Here is a 19,689-nt window from a genome sequence, read left to right on the forward strand (position 1 = left end):
GCAAGATCCGTACCATCAAAAACCTAACTATATAGGACAGCTGGTGTCTCCCTAATCCTGGGACCTGCTCCAACCATTAGTTGTAGAAAGGTTGTACAGACAACTGTGCAGCCTCAGCACAGTATCACAGGAGGTGGAGAGTGATGATCGAGGAGCTAGGGCTACAGAAACCATGGAAGAAGTCTAACGGTGAGAACCCAGAGCTGAAACTCGCTGGAGGGAGTGGCACAAGTGGCTGGAAACAAAGAGCCGTGTACCAACTGCAAGAAGTAAAATTGAATTGTAGAGCTGTGGGTGACATAGCTTAGGAACCTGCTCCAAGGAGCAGAACCTGATAACCAGAAGTACAATGAACAAGAGCAAAAGAAGAGACAAAGGTACAATGAATATTACTGAAGACTCTGCTGCAAAGGAACAAAAGCTTTTGCCAACCTCAGAGTAAACTGAGAAAGACATTGAGAAAAGCGGGAATACAGAATTTAAAACATTTGTTACAAAATTTTTATCAAAAATGAGAAGCACATAATACAGGAGTTCAAGCAACTTAATGATTATGTCACACAGGAAATGAATCAAATGAAAGCTGATATATCAGAAATGAAGAATACAGTGGAGCAAATTAAAAGTACAGTGGAGAGTCTCCAGAATAGAATGAAGCAAGAAGAAGAAAGAAGCTCAGAATTGGAAGATATTTCTTGTCACCAGGGGGAAGCAAACAAAAACAAAAAAAAAAGGGGATTTTGATTTTTTTTTAAGTTTCATCTTTTCAAATCAGTTTCTTCTGATTAAATTCTTCACTGCTGGAAGCAGAGCTGGGTCAGGCCAGAAAAAAGTATTCAAGAACTGAATGACACTATTAAAACTCCAAATAGAAGAGTGATGGGAATCCCAGAAGGTACAGAAAGAGAAACTGGGATTAAAGGTGTATTCAATGAAATAATAAGGGAAAATTTCCCTAATCTGGAGAAAGAATTGAGAAACAGCATCCAGGAGGGGCACAGATGGACACATGACTGTTTATGAAGAACTATACTATAGTAATAATGTAGAGGAGCTCAGTGGTGGGTGAGGGGCTTTGGGATAGGAGTAAGGGAAATCCCGGTGCCTATGGAACTGTATCATAAAATGATAATAATAATAAAAAGAAGTAAAATGAAGAAATAATAATATTCTGAAAAAAATAGTGTCTTAAATAATTGGGGTTCTGTCACCTTTTTAGAAGAGCTAGATTAAGTATTGGACTCCCAGCTCCTGATTCTGGCCATCTCAGCCCTAAATGTCATGGGCTTTTGGGGGAGTAAACCATAAAATGGGTTCAGCCTGTCTCTCTTTGCAAGAAAGAATAATTTCCTCAATCATAATAGCTACCATTGGTTGAGTTCTTATCAGAAGCACTGTAGTGCATTCAAGAGCATAGTGTCTCTGCCAAACTGGTTGAGTATAAGTCTGCTGCTTACTAGATACATGATATCAGTGTTAACAAGCCTTCTTTGCTTGTTTACATATCCATAAAATGTTATGAAGGCAGAATGAATTAATATATGTAAAATGCTTCGAAATGTTTTTGTGTCCTCGAGATTGTAAGCCATTACTGCTAGGGCTGCTTTTGTTATGGCTTGACTTAACCCTCATGCCATTCCTGTGATTGTTTTCAACGTAAGTATAGGGAGGCTTTGGGCAGTTAAATAACTCACAGAGAGAAATGAAGGCAGGGAGATGTGGTGTCAGATTAGAAAGGAACTTTCCAGAGAGAGTGCTCGCCCTAGGGTGAATGATTCATGCCCTGCCCTGCCAGGATTAAGAATCAGTGGCCTATTTTCAAGAGTGGTGACAGGACTTCTGACAGAATGGCTGAGGGATATCAAGGTTTCTTCTTGATATCAATGTGTCTTCTCCTACATTCTTTCTTGGACGTAGAGCTTCAGAGGAAGTCCGTGGTGAGCTGACGTAGTGGCAGCTTCTGGTTACTGAGAGGGAGAGAGCCTTCCAGAGCAAACCCAAGGCTGAATTTCTTACCAACCAGATTTATTTTATTTACTTGAAAGATGCAGAAATAGAGAAAGCAATAGTTGCAGTTAGAGGTAGATCTCTTTCATCCTGTGATTTCACTCATAAATGGCTACAATGGTTGAGGCTGGACCAGGTTGATGCCAGGACCTGGAAACTTCATCTGGACCTCCCATATGAGTGGCAAGGAGGACCCAAGTACTTGGGCCGTCTTAGGCAATTTTCCTAGGTGTATTAGTAGGAAGCTGGATTGTGTAGTAACTGGGATCCAGCTGGCACTCTGTCTTTGGTATTTCAGGCTGTGATACAACCTGCTGTGCCACATTCCTGGCCCCTGGGAATGTCTTACATCTAGAACTGTGAAGTAAAATTTAAGATCTGTTAAAGAAATTTAAATTGGTATTTATATAAATAAAAGATATGGGTAGACTGTGTGAGGTGAGACAAATTCTTAGAGTAAATTGGGTTTGAATTTGGCCTTGGTAGTGTAGGAATGAAATCATATAAGAAAGGAATTGTTCTGGAAAATGAAGTATATAGCTTTGTAGGGTTCGCAGCAAAGTATGCTGCAGAAGCAACCAAGAGGGCCTGGTGTGATGACTCAATTGGCTAATCCTTCCCTGGTAAGCACAGAGATCCCATATGGGCACCAGTTTGTGTTCTGGCTCCTCCATTTCGCATATAGCTCCTTTCTTTTGGACTAGAAAAGCAGCAGAGGATGGCCTTGGGACCCTGTGCCAGTGTGGGAGACCCGGAGAAAGCTGCTGGCTCCTGACTTCAGATTGGCTCAGCTCTGGCCACTGTGACCATTTGAGGAGTGAACCAGTGGGTGAGAGATTGTTTTTCTCTGTCTCTCCTTCTGTCTGTAAATCTGTCTTTCTAATAAAAAATCTTTAAAAATGCAGGCCATGTTCTAGCCCAAATCATACGTGTTTGAAGTGATAGGCTAATTATCCTCATCTGATCAGTATACATGTATGGAGTGCCACAGTGCAGCCCATGTATATGTACATTAATAACTATCAAAAAACATGTTAGGAATGGGTGTTATGACACAGCAGGTTAAGCTTTCATCTGGGATTCCTACCTCATATTGCAGTTTTGATTGAAAACTTGCTTGCCTCTGATCCAGTTAACTGCTAATGCATCTCGGGAGTGTTGGGTGATGGTTCAAGTACTCGAGTTTCTGCCGATCGTATGGGAGACCCCAATGTAGTTTCTGGCTCCTGGCTTTGGCCTGACCAGGTATGGATGTTGTGGCCATTTGGGGAGAGAATAGCAAATGGAATTTTTCTGCCTCCTCTGTCACCTGGCTTTCAAGAAAAGGAATTAAATATATGTCTGTATTTTAAAAGATTTATCTTATTTACTTGAAAAGCAGGGTTAGATATAGAGAGGTAAAGAGAGTGAGGGTGAGAGAGCCCTTCCATCCTCTGTTTCACTCCCCAAATGGCCACAATGCCCAGGGCTGTGCCATGCTCAAGCCGGGAGCTGAAAGCTTCTTTAGGATCTCCCAGATGGGTTCAGGGGTACTTGGGTCATCTTCTGCTTGTTTCCCAGGTGCATTAGCAGGGAGTTGTATTGGAAGTGGAGCTGCAGAGATTCAAACTGATATTTGTATAGGATGTTCACGCTACAGGCGGTGACTTAACTCGCTATGTGGGTTAGAAAACAATGCAGTTCAGTGCCATAAAGAGGCAAGCTCTGAGAATTGGGTGTGAAAATTTTGAGGAATTAAACCTGGAAGACCAATGTGACTATTGGAATGTTGCATGGAGGAGCAGCCATGGGAGAGTATGTTGCAGTGGATTGGAAGGAAATGATGATGTCTCCCATTAGGGGCTGCAGTGGGAGATCAAGGGAAGGAAAGAAGTCTGAGTGAAACACCTCGGGGCAGTAATGGGGATAGGAAGTACACTTACGATGCTTAGCTGAAGGAGAGAACAGGGGAGTTTCAGAAACAAATGTTACTCCTCAGGTGTCTGTCTCAGAAGCCTATGGGAACAGTGATGCTCTGACTAAAAATGAGACAGTTGGAACTGTAGCCAGGGCATAGGGGAAGTCAGAGAGAGAAGTAACAATTTTGTTTGAATTTTATTTGACAGTGGCAGGCTCTTGCCATGCATTTTGCATAGCATTTTTTTTTTTAGATTTATTTATGTATGTGAAAAGTCAGAGTTACCCATGCACACACAGACGAGAGAGAGAGAGAGAGAGAGAGAGAGAGAGAGAGAGAGAGAGAGAAACAAAGAATCTTCTGGTTTACTCCCTGGATGGCTGACATGGTTATGATTGGACCTCTCCAGATGGTTGCAATGATTTGGGATGGGCCGGACTAGAATCAGGAGCCAGGAGCTGCATGCATGTCTCCTATGTGGCTCCAGGGGCCCAAGTATTTGGACCATCTTTCACTGCTTTCCTAGGTCATTAGCAGGGAGCTGGATTGGAAGTGGCACCCATGTGGGGTGCTGATGTTGCTGGCAGTGCCTAGTTTGCTACGCCACAGTGCTGGCCCCTGGATGAGAGGGTAGAGTGCTCACGACTATGGGGAAGTGGAACCTGTCTGTCATCCTTTTATGTAGTAGAATTCTGGCCCTTTTGAATCTTGCTAGACATTGGTTTGGCGTTTCCGCAGAGAGGCGGTGGTAGAAGATGCATGAAGAGCTGGGCTTCCTTCAGCAGCACTGCAGATGTGTTAGGAGACTGTGGGGTTAACACACTGTGACCGATGAGAGATTCCTCCATGGAAAGGCCCAGCTGGATGCCTATGCCCAAATGAACTTTTTTTTTTAAATCAAGTTGTAAACTCTTATTTAAAAAATATTACTAAATGCTTACATTTTTAATCAGAGAAGGTACAATTGCAGCTTGTAGGATAGTGACCAATTCCTTTGAGCTGTGCTTTGAAAGGAGTGGAACTGATGACAGTGATAGAGTGTAGGTTCCATTGTCTCTAAGGTTAGTGAGTAACATGGGATAAACGGGTCAGAATGATGTTAAAATGTAAGTGGGATCCTTAGTGTGACTCAATAGCAATGAATATAATGTAATTTGAAAGAACAGTATTTTTTACTAATATTTTCCTTCTATTACATTTTGCTATTTAATGGTTATATAATCATGAGAAAATTTAGTTAATAAAATTTGCTGAAAATTGTGGTCAGAGTGTCCTTTCAGAAAATGTGAAGCAGATAAGTGGTTCCACTTCATGTCCTGAAAATGCCTGTGATATATGAAGTGGAAAACAGATGAAAAACAACATTTAGTAATATCCTACTTTTGTTAGACTGCTTTTAACTGCAGAGGAAAAATGATTTGCAGTGTACAGTTATCTTTTGTGTTGAGTTTATGGATGGCTTTTATTTCTTTAGGCTTTTCCCATTGTTTTCAGATTTTAAATATAAGATCAGTTTATCAACATCTGAACCAGAAATGATTATTTTTCCAAAGAAGGCTAGTACTTTAGGAAGTTAAAGAACTTAACCTTAAAAAAGGAAAAACCCATCTACATATATTAGGTTTATTGTTTTCAGTCATATCATTTTTCTCGCTTAATATATATTTTAAATATTAATGTCAGTGATTCCACATTGGAAATGTGGTAGAATATTAGGTTGTATCAACTGTTTAAATTGGCTGAAAACAGTACCTACTCCTTAAAATCTAAGGGAAAGGGCCTGGCGCGATAGCCTAGCAGCTAAAGTACTCACATTGAACGTGCCTGGATCCCTTATGGGATCTGGTTCTAATCCCAGCGGCCCCACTTCCCATCCAGCTCCCTGCTTGTGGCCTGGGAAGGAAGTTGAGGATGGCCCAAAGCCTTGGGACCCTGCACCCGTGTGGGAGACTCAGAAGAAACTCTGGGCTCCTGGCTTTGGATTGGCTCAGCTCTAGCTATTGTGGCTGCTTGGGGAGTGAATCATTGGATGGAAGATCTTCCTCTCTGTCTCTCCTCCTTTCTGTATATTTGCCTTTCCAATAAGAATAAATACATCCTTAAAATATCTAAGGGAAAAATGCATAATAAAATAGTACCAAAGATAAACAATAACTTTCATATCTTGAATTTTCATGATAAAATTATATTGTAGAATAAGTAAATTAATGAAAACAAAATATTTCCATGATCACTTTTTTTTCCAAAGAATAATTTTCCAAATTGGAATCTAGAGATTTACATATCTATTTTTATCTGTAACATTTCTTCTGGGTCAAAATCATGACCCTTCCCCCTACCCCCCTGAGAGAAAGTTAACTCTTGCCTGCAGTTTCAAGAAGTGATGCGAAAACAGTTTCTCAATGATATTTGAGAACAAGAAGATTGCGGGCTCAATTCTTGCACTTCCACTTGTTTGCACTGTTTTTCCTCATCAAAGACAGTTCAGAACCGGCTTTGTGTTCCTGTGAGGTTTGTTCAGGTGCTGACAGCCCTTTTGATGTCATAGCAAAAACTGATGGCTTCATGCAGGGGGCATCAGCACTTGTCTCCATTTCCTCATTTTTTATCTGCTCCCAAGTACTCTGTTAGGTGTATTACTCTTTTCTTTTTCCTTTCCTCTCCTCGCCTTCCCTCCTTCATTTTCTTTCTTTCTCTCTCTTCCTGTCTTTTTTTCTTCCTTCCTTTCTTTCTTTTTCTTTCTTCTCTCTCTGTCTTCTTTCTCTCTCTTCCTCCCTCCCTTCCTTCCTTGCTTGCTTCCTTCCTTCCTTCCTCTCTCTCTGTCTCTCTCTCTTTAAACCTTCTTCTAAAGCCTGAGAAATGTTGGACAAGGGAAGAAGGAACACATAGTTAAAGTTACAAATCCTGGAACACACATAAGATAGATTTTATGTCAGCTGCTTTGGAAAGTATGGATGTGTGTTGGAGGCAGATGTGGACTAGGGAGCTTGTGAACTATTATGCATGGTGTTGTTGGTGTATGTTTAAACATCAGAAGGCCTTTTTAGCTGGCTTGTATCTCTGCCTGGATAGAATTTTCTATGAGGTGTCTTCTGGTTGGATACAGGGTCAGGTCCTACTAAACCACAAAGAGAGTATCATATATTTACAGTCCATGAATGATGCTGGCTTCATCATAGTTCTGTGTGGGTCCATTTAAGGTAATCAGGATCCACATTTGCCTTTTGCTCTGCTCTGGTGTCTGATGGGTCAACTTCAACATCCAGGCGTTGATTTATGGTTAGTTCTTCAGTGTCCAAAGTTGGCAGTCATCTAGTTCCTTATTTATGTGGAGAAGAAAAGGAGAGTGTCCGTCCTTACCTCAGAATTTCTAGTCAAGTCCTGCAGTTTGTTCTGATCCAACTGGCTTCAACTTTGTTGGAATCAGTGTGATGAGAGATGTCAATTGTCTTGGCTCCGAGCATATGTTTTGTCCCTGAAGCTGGACGCCATCACCTTCACCTGAACTACAGTGATCCTTAAATGACAAACAGCTACTGGAAAGACAAACAATTAGTGTCTAATGCTCACAGCAACTCATAATTTTTAATAAGACAAATTATGTGGAGAGAGAACATCTATACTTGAGAGGTTATATGGAATAAGAACCAAGATCTACAAACTCCAGGTAAAGTTATTGTTAATTTGTAGAAATGTTAGTTTCCAGGGGGAAAAAAAAATCTAAATTTTGAATTTTTGAAGAAATCTTTCGAATTAAAAAAAGATTGGGAACTAATTAGAATCTTCAAGCACTGCAGGTCCAATAAATACTTTTATAGATCATGTGTAACTGTGAACCACCTGTTTGAAATCTTGGCCTGAGATAGTTGTCCTTCATGGTCAAGGTCTTTGATCTTGTGCCATGCAGGCGAGGCTGCTCAGGTATCCAGTGGGAAGGAAATTTCAAGTGAGTCATTCTTGGGAGGGGTGAAAAACTCACCAAGTGTGAGTCACCCAATTGGGGGGGGGATCTGAAACATAAGCTCTTCATTCCTTGCTTTTGGAGCTTTTGAACTTGTTAAACCTGTGGTCTGGAACATCTTCCTCTTCCTTCTTGTCTGTAACCTTGTTAGTTGGGTCTCTGCTGCACTTGATGTTTTCCAGGAATCTTAAATGCATAAGGAGGAGCCATCTAGTCAACTTGGACCTTTGACACTTGTGGAGTAAGTGACTGAGAGTGCAGACTTTAGAATCAGAGCACCTGACTTAAAACCTCAGTGCTTTTATAAATTGCGTACGCTGAGAAATGAGTCTGTAAGGAGAAAGTACACCTATTTAAATAATTGTTTTAAGCAATCAAATTGCTAATATATGAGAATGATTTCAATACTGTATGACTACAGTATTTTCCCTGTGGATTAACAAATGACGTGATGACATCTGTTCCCCGTGTTTTGTTAATGTTAACGTGAATCAGATCCAAGACAGCTCTAGGAACACTGAAAAAATAAGCAAGCATGAGCCTGTGACGCTGAGGCTCGTTGCTGGATATGTTTTGCAAAGTCCTGCGCGGTGAACCACTGGCCACTCTTAGGACTTAAAAGAAAATAATGAAAATAGCTTGTTGAATTTGATGAGGTGGCTGAGTTCTCCATGGGTGGCTAGGGAAGGGGGCTGTATATTTCTTTTTCTAGAATGGAGTGGTAATGGGCGTTTGTGGAGTCCCATAACTCTAATGGGATATGGGGGCAGAAGGCAGGGTCATGGGATTTCACCGTGTCCTTTAGCCCATTTTTTGCCCACTGTGCTTCCCCTTTGCTTTGGGTTCTTGCTGTGGTGTGTGTTTGGCGCAGTGGGATACCTGACCCCTGTATTGGAGTACCCGACTGAAGTTCTGGCTCCTATGCTTCTGATTCCCGGTTCCCGCTAACGTGCACCCTGGCAAGCAGCAGGCAGTGGCTCGCATTCTTGAGTTCCTGCCACCCATGTGAGAGATCAGTATAAATTTCTGGTTCCTGGGAATTTGGTCTGGCTTATCCCTGGTTGATGCAGGCATCTGGGGAGTGAGCTAATGGAAGGATGATGCCTCTTGGTCTGTGTCTTTCTCTCTATGTCTGCTTTTAAAATTAAAAAATAAAAATAAGCATTAAAAATCCTATCACTAATGAGATAGTGTTCCAGGGCCTTCTGTCCAGTGCGCCGTGAGGGGCTGGGATCAGCCTTGTCCACTTGAAGAATCTGAGTGGAGCAGTGGAGAGAACCATCTTTTTCCACTCCTGTCTAGACTGAAGGGGAAGATAACAGTGTTTGACAGGAGAAGTAGAATTAGAAAAAGAGCTCTTGGCCCTGGCGTTTGAAGTGGTGGCTGGCTGAACCTTTGGCGAGGGATCTTTGCATGTTTCCCGGTTTTAGAGAAACCTGATACACGTAGTTTTGTTGGGAGGGAGTAGGGGAGCAGGTTTCTCTCCCAGGTTGTAACGCATCAGGAAAAGCAAATTACAAACCCTTAGCAGCATTCTATCAAAAAAGCAAACAAAGCACTCTTTTCCTTCATTTTACTCAGAGGCAAAGAAATACAGACACAGGTCTTCATTCTCTGCTTCATGCTCAGATAGGGCTGGGGCAGACTGAAGTCTGAGTCTCCTGCCTGGGTGGAAGGGACCCAACTCCTTGAACCATCACTGCTTCCTCCCAGGGTGTGTGTCAGCCAAAGGAGGCTGGGTCGGAAGTGGAGTAGCTGTGACTAGAACCAGATTCTCCAATGTCTGAACAAGCGAGTGTCTTAACGGCCTTGTCAGATGCTTACCCCAACAGCCTTCCACTCAAGAGACTGCTGGACTTCGCTTCTTTCATACAATAGCTCATTGAGTGCTTAAAAACAATGTTGTGAATAGGTTTTGTTTTCATTGTACAGTAAGAACTTATTCCATGAGCTCAACAATTTGTGAATGGGGGTGCTAGGATTTTAATTCATGAGTTCTGAATCAAAAGTCCATATCCTTAACACCAGGGATAGTGGACATTTACTCAAAATACCAATTTTCTCATAGTGTATCAGTGGTTGGAGTGCAAACCGGAACATACGTCACAGGCATTGAAGCCATGCTCAACAGCTGAGTGTGAAAGCAGAGATCAAGCATCAGCAATAAATCCTACAGAAGACATTTGAAATTGGGGATAACAGGACAATAAAAATGGGCCTATATTTTCAGATGAAAACTAGTGAGAATTATTAGAACAACTTTTATGATTTTGAACAAAAATCAAGTGGTTTGTTTTCTAGTTGCCACCAAATCACTATTAATGTATAGTGGCCTTTTTCACAGCGGCCCTGCAGTGCACTGTACTACACCTTGTTCAAACTAATTCTCAGTGTCCCCAAGGCTTTCACATGTGCCCCGAGGAAGAGTGATGCTCTTAGCTTTCCCTGTTGGCATTCTCTGACTCTTAAGCATTCCATTCTTTTTCTCTGGCCATCTTTGGTTATCTCTTGCTCACTGAGCAACTATGAATTCAGCTGATCTGCTATGCCCACCTCACACTGAAGTTTTGGTCTCCGTCCTGCACTGAGAGTGATGCCCCATATTTCAGGCTGACTTGGGGACTCCTGCCCTGTACGCGTGGGGAGAATGCCGAGGCTCCGGCTTCTGATTCCAGCTTCCTGCTAATGTGCACCATGGGAGGCAGCAGAGGATGGCTCCGTAGTTGGGTTTCTGTCATCCATACGGGGAACTTAGACTGAGCTCTGGGCTCCTGGCCTCGTCATTGGCTGCTGTGAAGAATTAGCTAGCTTATGGAAGATCTGTGTCTTTGTCTCTGCCTTTCAAAAAATTTCTACAAAATGCTACACACACATACTCACACACAAATATATTAATTTAAAAGATGATATACCACTCTTGATTAGAAGACATTTTCTTTGAGTTGGCATAAGTTTGAGTGCTATGAAATCTTATGTAATCATAATCTTCATGCCTATTTATGGGTTCTATTCTGTTTCAAAAACTGGATATTTGAAATGATTGATATTTAAAGCTAATTTTCCTAATCTCCCAAAGTCATCTTGCCTACACCTCATTTTTTTTTTTCTGGCAGCTCATCCTCATGGCATCTTTCCAAAGCTGTCAACCTAGTTTTCATAGCAATAATAACTCTTCATTTCACACTCATTGCATCAGCTCATGCACTTTGAAATTAAATCACATAATTAGAGTAACAGACACAATTGCTTCAAAAGCGTCGAGAATGAACATGACTACTTGATGGCATGCAGGTTGTCTCTGGGAGCAGCCAGGCTGTAACCAGCTGTGAGTGTCTGTCCCCAAGAGCCTTGGTGCAGTGGGGTCCCTGGAGAGCTGGAGCATCAGCCACCTGCAGGCTGATGCAGAGTCACTGCAGTGCCATGTGGCCCACTTGTAACTCAGGCCAGAGGAAGGCAGTGTGTAGATCCTCTCATGTGAAGGGAATGATTTAGGATTTGGTCTGACTGCTCAGACAGGTTTGGGCAGGCCAACACCCCCAAAATAGGTCAGGCTATAAACATTTACAGTCCTCAGAACAATCCCAAACATTGTCTTTTTCCCTGCAGGTGAACAGGACTCTTCTGCCTGTCTTCATGTATACACAGGCTGATTCACGTATCTGTACCGTCGTACAGGGAGAAGTGGCTTTTGTTTCCCTAGGAGATGGAAGTGGGCTTTCTCCTCAGCACTGAAAATTAAACTTTTGCTTGGGTGCCACCCAGTGGTTAGTTTTGAGATATCACTTTCAAGAAAATTGCTTGAGAAAATATATAATGCTTTAAAAACAAAACAGAAACAAAATTTTTGGGAGGACTAGCAGATCACAGAGCACTTTCAGGGGAATGACACTGTTCTGTTAGATACCACAGTGGTGCACACAGGTCATTAGATATCTTTCCAGTCCCATGAGATGCCTCAGGGGTTTCTAACCTGGACCCCTGGTGATAAAGCTGTGTCAATGTAACAAGTGGACCACACTAAAGGGAATGTGGATAGGATGGGATTGTGTGTGTTGTGGGAAAACAGAGTCCCTAAGAGAACTTTACACTTTATGCTCATACATTTTTTCCTCATAGCTTATGGGGGTGTTGATAAGAACAAGATAAGCTAGAGTCATCTTCTGGGGGTGGGACAACTGGCTTCTCAAGTAGGCGTGGTAGCACCTTTATGAAGTACTGGGTACTTCCCTTTGTAAGTTTCAGAAACCTTTTGTTTTTTTCCAATGTATTCAGAATCATTCAGTTTCCTAACAACTTGTCATGTTCAGAAAACTTAGAGGAGACATTTGTTGGTAAGTCAGAATGCCAGTGTGTAACTTTACTGTTAGATATGTGCATGTAGTGGTTAAACAAAACGTGTGTGTTAGCTAAGCACTTTCTTTCCGACCCTGAAGGAAATTAATATGGAAAGAAAGGTTTTTTGAATAGGTTTCTTGGTGAAATTTCAGTAATGTGTGTGTGTTTTTAATTTTAATGTTAGTATGTTAGTACCACTAAGCTGAGGTCATCTTTACCACTCTAGGGATGCAAATGAGTGTGGGATGAGAACACCATTGCTGGGCATCACAGAGTCCTGAACAGTGCTGGTGACACTCACCTGTACCTTTCCTTTGATGTAATTCTGTGCTCAGTGCTTGTAAATCCTTTCTTGCCCAAGGGCACAGTGCGACGGGCAAGATCAGCCCTGGGTGCTTGCTTGTTCAGCTGTAGGCTGCTGGGAACTTGCTTGGTCACCATGACTAGCATCTGGACGTTCTCAAATCTTGTCAGCCACTATTTATAGGTGTTTACTTTGGGAGGGTCTACTTGTTACATGATTTTTAATAATTTCATTTTTAGAAGAAGACATGTGTTGAAGACTCTGTCCCCAAATATAGGCTAAAATTGATGTGAAAAATTCTTAGTCAATTTGGCACAGACTCCCAATAGCAAAATAGTACCTTAGTGATGGTGGATGGCTTCTAGGTTCTAAGTCAGCAAGAATGCACTCCTGCCAGCCATTGATGTCAGTCTTGAGAGCTTTGCAGCCCTCACTACCTAAGCGCACTTGCCAGTCTGGCCTGTCCTGGTCTGTAGTTCAGAGTCTTCTTTCCTCTCTACACCTCACTCCCCACCCTCAACCATTGCTGCATAGAATGTTTAAAGTAAAGGTTTAATAATTTATATAAGTCAGAGAAAGGATATATATATATATGGAGAGAAAGAGAGAGATAGAGAGAGAAAGAGAGAGAGAGAATGATATTCTATCTGCTGTTTGACTCTCCAAATGGCTGCTACTGCTGGGGCTGGGCCAGACCAAGGCCAGGATCCAGAAGCTTCATCTGGATCTGCCACTTTGGTACAGAGACCCATGCAATTGGACCATCCTCTGTTGCTGTCCCGGATGCATTAGTAGGGAGCTGGATCAGAGGTGGAGTAGCCATGATTAGAACTGGCAGGCAAAAGGGATGCTGGCACCACAGACAGTAGCTGAATCTGTTGCATCAAAGTGTCAGCCCCTCTGCATAGAATTTTAATCAAGAAGAATCATGGGATACTTGCAGAGGTTTTAAATTGGCTTGTGATTGGAATCTGCCACGCTGATTGGAAATTGTCATTGTATCCTACCCACTGTTCACTCACCAAATGCCTGCTCCAGCCAGGAGGTGGGAACTCAATCCAGGTCTCTCATGTGGGTAGCAGGCACACAAGTACTTAGGCTTGTTTCTGCTTCTTCCCAGTGCACCAGCAGCAAGTTAGCTCTGAAACAGATTAGTGGGGCTTGAACTGGCCCTCCAGCATGGTATGCAGGCATCATACATAGTAGCTTATCCTGCTGTGCATCAGTACCTACCCTCTCAATATGTTGTTTTAAAAGCTAACCTAACCACCCATGCTTAAAAGAGGTTTTGAGTATCCAGTTTCTTTGCAAAATGTGTGTCTGGCTACGCAGGACCTACATTTCTATGGGGCTGTAGGTTACTGGCATGGCCTAGATAGGCATACCTCTTTGTCTCATTCATTTATGTTATTGCTTGGTATTGGCTGGGGAATGACTCTGGGTGCATTGCAAAATCAAAAACAAAGAAAATACAGACATACGGTGTGACCTAAGGGAAAGACTGACTTCTCATGAACTCTTGCTGCCTGTGGTCATCCCTGTTGTCTGCAGGTTGTTTTTTCTTTGGAACCTGCTTTCATCTTCTTTCTATTTAGGGGCCTGCTTCTCTCAGTTGCCACTTCTGAACTTATCCCTTGTGCTTGCAAGAAGTATAGAGCCAGGATGTTGATGGAAGCACAGGTTTTGAGGTGACAAGACCTGGTGTTAAAGGATAACTATACTTTCTATGGAGTTCAAGCCCCTTATCCATGAAGTGAGGGCAGTAACATGCTTTATAGGTTGTTGTGAGTGTTCAATCAGATGTTGAACATAAAGCATCAAACACAGGGTAGGTATCCAATGAAAGTGCCCTTGTCCCTTCTGTCGAGACTTGATTCTTGCTTTTCTTCACAATCTGAACGAATCAAGTCCAGCTGAACTTGTGCTGCTTTCCTGTCCCTCATCCCTCTTTACTCTCATATTGAAGACTTCTTTTCTCATTCCTTCCTCTCAGTCTTTCCCATCTGCACATTTCATATGTTCCCATTGATCTCTGTAGCTAGAACTGTCTTCTCACAGAGGCTCCCTTACGAGATATGACAGATGGCATATCTATTATTTTGTTTTCAGAAATTCTAGAAGACCTCCTTTTGATTAACTTTCTATAGTAACTGAGTATACTTTGTAATGGAAACTATGTTATCTTTCACAGTAGTCTGATGTAGTTATTTCTGAATTTATATATCTTCATGTTTATAGAAATCGGGCCAAGGTCAAAACCTGGGAAGTCGTCAGTAGAGAAAATTGATTCTGGCAAGGAGACACTTCGTTTGAGATCAAAAGGTCCTGCCACTGTAGAAGAAACGGTATGTTATTTCAGTTGCTTTTCATTTTGCTTGAAACTATATAGATAATCATGCTTATTAGAGTTGGAACAAAATGCCATTCATTCTATTCAAAGTATGAATTTGAAATTAATTACCAAGTTATGGAAGGTGCTCATGAAGGAAACATAGCAACTATGATCAGGGAAAGAGATGATGATGCAGAGGAATTGTCAGCCCCCTGCAGACAGCTCTTCTCCAGAGTCTGTAGACCCAGGCATTATGCAAGAATTTAAAATGAAATCAATCAATTCCAGAGCCAACAAAAAAAGGCTGAACACTTTGTAGTTATATGTACTCATCTTTTTCATGATTCACATCACATCCCTTCCATAGCAAGTCCCGTCTACCACTTCTGTCCCTGCAGCTGGAAGTGTGCTGTTTGTCCAGGCACCATGGCATGCTGTCTTCCTGTGTCTCCCTTGCCTTCTTGCCATTTGTGCTCAACACAGTAGTCAGGACTGCTCTTTACGACACAAGTGAGATGATGGTACTTTCAGTTCACAGCTTTCCAGGGGCATTCCATGTCAGCTAGAATCAAAGCTAAAATCCTGAGAGGGACTGACATGATGAGACTCTGTGTTTCTCTGATCTTACATCCCGTCATGTTCCCATGACATCCCCTACCTCAGCCACATCCCTCTCCTTGCTGTCCCCAAACATCCCAGATGCATCCCTGCCTCAGGCCATTGTGTTGCTGTTACGTCTGTCTGGATGTTTTACCCATTTTGTCTGCATGCTTTGCTGTTTCACTGTTATTGAGTTTCTGCCCAAGTATTGCTTTATCTAAAACACCTTTTATGAGTATCCTGCATTAATAGCAATTCCATTCACTCATTCTGCTGCTCAATCTTTATGTCTTTAGTTTTTCTTATTAAGTACTAAGCATGATAGGACTTATTATATCTCTGTTTAATTTTTGCATACTATCTAACTCCTTAGCTCACATATTTTTGTTCACTGTTCACGTATGTGTCTTGTTCAATCCTTAGTACCTAGAATTAGTGCCCGATATACAAAGGCATTCAAATTTCTGCTGTTAATGAGTTGATACAACAGTCATTTTAACTTGAGGCAGGCAAAGGTTTTCTTTGTCTATACAAAGATGAGTATCTGGATGAAAAACACAAGAAGGAGGAGAGGCATGTGAAGGCAGGGAGAAGAGAACAACACGGGTTGGGATAGTTGTGTTAAGGACTCACAATGACTCACAGTGACAAGTAGCAGATCCACTCACCACAGCCAAGATAGTGATGCTATAGTCCTCCTTGTATGGACGGGCACTCCAACAGATATCTGAGGCTCCTGCGGGCTGAACATAGGCACCAGGCCCATTTCATCTCGCTGTGTGTGAATTCTGCCCCAGGATTCCCTTTATGCTTCATTGCCAGAAGACACAGGTGAACAAATTAGGAGGCCATGCTGCACAGTGGGATTCCAGGGTTTGATCCATGTTCAAGTCCAGGATCAGTCACGGGATGGGTTGTCAGAGCAGACATTCAAGGAATTATGACGCCAGGGTTGTCTTTAGGAAGTGTCAAAAAAAAGAAAACAAACCAGTTTCATTTAACCAAGTTTACTTGAGCTAGAAAAGCATTCTAGAACAAGGTGAGATTGCAGACTTACTATGGTTTTGAATGTCCCCTTTCCCTCCACCCCCACTCTTGCCTTACAATGTAATGAGCTACTTTTATAATCGAAAAGACAGGAAAGGACATGTGGTGATTACTCGACTGGTGCAACAGTCTGGTGCTTGCCTTACTTGGGTGCCATTTGGCAGTCTTCAGCTTGTGATTAGCTAAGGCGTTTGTTGCTGTGATTGGCTGAGGCTCAGTTGCTTAGTCACAAGGGTGTGCTATTACGTTAGGTCACAGTCTGCTTGCAGTTTGCTACATACCTGAGATGCCTGCGGCCAATTCCTCATTCAAGCTCAGAGGTTGTTTAGCTCAGCAGAATGTTATAGTCACCTAAAATGTTGTCTCTTTTGGGGAATCCAGAGAAGATCTCTGAGTCTGTGGCTTGGACCAGAGGAATGAAAAAATTGTTCTGGGGACAAATGGCAACGGAAAGACCCGCTATAGTCCCAGAGCATTTTTCAGTGAGATATTTTGAGGCAGTGGGGACAACAACAACAACAACAAAACAAAATTGACCAACCAACCAACCAAACAAAAAAACCCAAAAAACAAACAAACAAATATCTCCAAACCTAGGGCAGTAACTTCTAGCTATTTAAAACTTCCTGAAAATGTACTTTAATTTTATTTGAAAGACAGAGGTTGAGTGTGGGAGTGACAGAGACCCATGCAGAGAAATCTTTCATCATTTGGTTCATCTTTCAGATCCCTGGTGCAACTGGAGGGGGCCCAGGTGGAATTGACCTGGTTCTCCCATGTAGGCGACATGGCCCACGTTCTTGAACAGTCATCTGCTGCCTTCTGGGGTGCACATTAGTAGGAAGTGGAATCCAGGGGGAAGCTGGGCCTCAAACCCACTCTGAATTGAGATGTGGTGTGCCATTTTGAGTCTTTCCTTTTCTGCTGTTTGGCCTCTTACTGATGGCCAGTAGCTATTTATTGGCTGAATGAACACCTCAGTGGAAGGAAAGAATTTATAAAGGAGTGAAATAACAATCAGAAGGATCTGGCAGTGGGGAACCAGTAAAATTATAGCCCTTCTGTACACATGAAGCTGTGAGGAAAAGTAGACAGACTGTTAAAACAGCTTACAACAGAAGCAGAGTCAGCAGTAAGAATTCCCTGGTTACTTTAGGGGCAAGGCCATCTTCTAGTAGTTAACATAGTTAATAAATGTTTATTAGCACCTGCTCATATAAGGCACTGGGGTGAAAAAGAGTAGCTTAAGGTCTCTCTGGAAAGAGTCATTTGAAGACAAACATCTAAAAATTGATTTCTGTTTGCATAACCTGTTTAATTAAATGGGGCAGTTAAAAATAGCTCATCATGAAAATGGTTTGCTGTTATTAAATTTAATTCAGATGGCTTGAAATCTAATTTCAAGGACTTAAATTTGTAACATATTTGTAGAGTTTGTAGCAAATCATCTCCCTACAATCTCAAATTGTACATCCCATTTACATGCTTCAAACATTTTTTCATGGTATTTTCACTGAGAAAATGAGGTGACTGCAAAGAGTGGGATAGAGTTAGTATGGTATGCCGAGGAAGCATGGTGTCACAGAGATCTGCTGATCAACTACAGGTGAGACTTGGGGAAAGAAAGGAGGGCAGGGAGAGCCTCCATCCTGAAGAAGTGATTAGTAGGTTTAAGACAAGGAGAAGCATCTTGTTGGCTTGAAGCATGATGCCCATGGGACTTCGTGAGCCTTGAGCTTAGAGGTGGACGTACCTGTGTGATGAGGCTGGAGGCTGTGAGTCAAGGGAGTGAAGGGTCCTGTGGGAAATGGGGTACCACTTAAGAATAGTGAGGGGGACAACACAGTCACTTTTGCATTTTGGGAAAAGTCCTTGAATCTAGAGGAAGTGCTCTTGGGGAGTGGATTTGAGAGGGTGAAGACTGCAAGTAGGGAGACAGACTAGGAACTCTTGTGAGGAAGAAAATATGAGAACTGAAGCCAAGAATATAAGATATAGATGGAGAAGAGATGATACAAGAGCTATTTAGGAGGTAGAATGGTCAAATACAGGTGGCGTTGTATATACCAGGAGTGTTGATACTGGTTACCATAATTACACTAGATCCAAAGGTTAACATGTAAGTTACTTTGCATGGCTGTGGTTTTACACTGACAATTGAAAATACACTGTATTAAGACTACTGGGAATTGGAGTGTCTTGGGAGGCCCAGAACTCTGAGGTCACCAACCCTCATCTGGATCTCCCACATGGGAAGGAAGAAGCCCAAATCCTTCCTCACAGGATCAAAGGTCATCGGAACAACAGCTAGGAGCCCTGAGCAGTCTGTAGACACAGAAGAACAGCAAACTTCCTTCAGGGTGGAGAGGAGCTTTCTCTGGTCCTTACTTAGTTCCAACTTTGGATCCCCATCCTCTCTGGCAATGAGCATCAGGGTCGCTCCGGAGCACCCCCCAAACAAACAAACAAACAAACAAACAAACAAAATCAGAATAGACAGACAGAGAACAACAAGGAAAGCTTAAAACCAGACAGGAAATGGTCAGCGTAGATTCATATATACCTTACCAGGAGGACACAGAGATTAGATACTCCTCAGTGGGGAATGGAAGATTTCTCTGCACACCCCTCCTAATATAGTTCTACACCTCAACTGTTGACATATGCCTTGCTAGAGTTATTAGCCAGTTTAGACCATCCTAAAATCTGCCAAGTTCAGTAGAATTATGTTTCAACACAATTAACTGCTAAATACTAAAATGAGGATAGACACGAGACAGCTGAATAGTACCCTATAGCCATTTTAAGGTGTACGGCAGCTAGTTGTATATAAACTAAAATCAAAATATCAATGAAGTAGTCACAGGATGTGGTTAAGAACCTGCATCTTATAGAATATTGGTTACTTAATACCATGACAATTAATTCCATAATGTTGTAAATTGTTGTTGATGTAATGTTGGGGCTTTTAATTGATCAGGATGATATTCTGCCAGCTCTACCTTTAGACCAGAGATGATCTCCCTAAGAAACTGTTGAATGTATCTGGACAATTAGATGCTGGCCTCTATGCTTGGTATATGTTGCAATGAAAGAATCTTGACTGAATTTGAACTGTAATACTGCAACAAGGTGGAGGAATCCACTGTGGTAGGAGGGTGTGGGGAGGGGTTGGGAGAATCCCAGAGCCTGTGAAATTGTGTAAT

The 19,689-nt window shown here is 42.1% G+C and overlaps 1 protein-coding gene across 1 annotated transcript in view; it reads left to right on the top strand.

The window, feature by feature from the left end:
* GIPC2 (GIPC PDZ domain containing family member 2) overlaps positions 1–19,689 on the top strand; it is a 93,063-nt gene that overhangs the window by 53,817 nt on the left and 19,557 nt on the right. The window contains exon 4 of the mRNA XM_040987220.1: positions 14,743–14,849. Coding sequence (XP_040843154.1) covers positions 14,743–14,849 — 107 coding nt within the window. The remainder of the gene's footprint in view (positions 1–14,742; positions 14,850–19,689) is intronic.

Source organism: Ochotona curzoniae, unplaced genomic scaffold (genome assembly GCF_017591425.1).
Source record: "Ochotona curzoniae isolate NIBS_2020 unplaced genomic scaffold, NIBS_Ocur_1.0 contig_4612, whole genome shotgun sequence".
NCBI lineage: Eukaryota > Metazoa > Chordata > Mammalia > Lagomorpha > Ochotonidae > Ochotona > Ochotona curzoniae.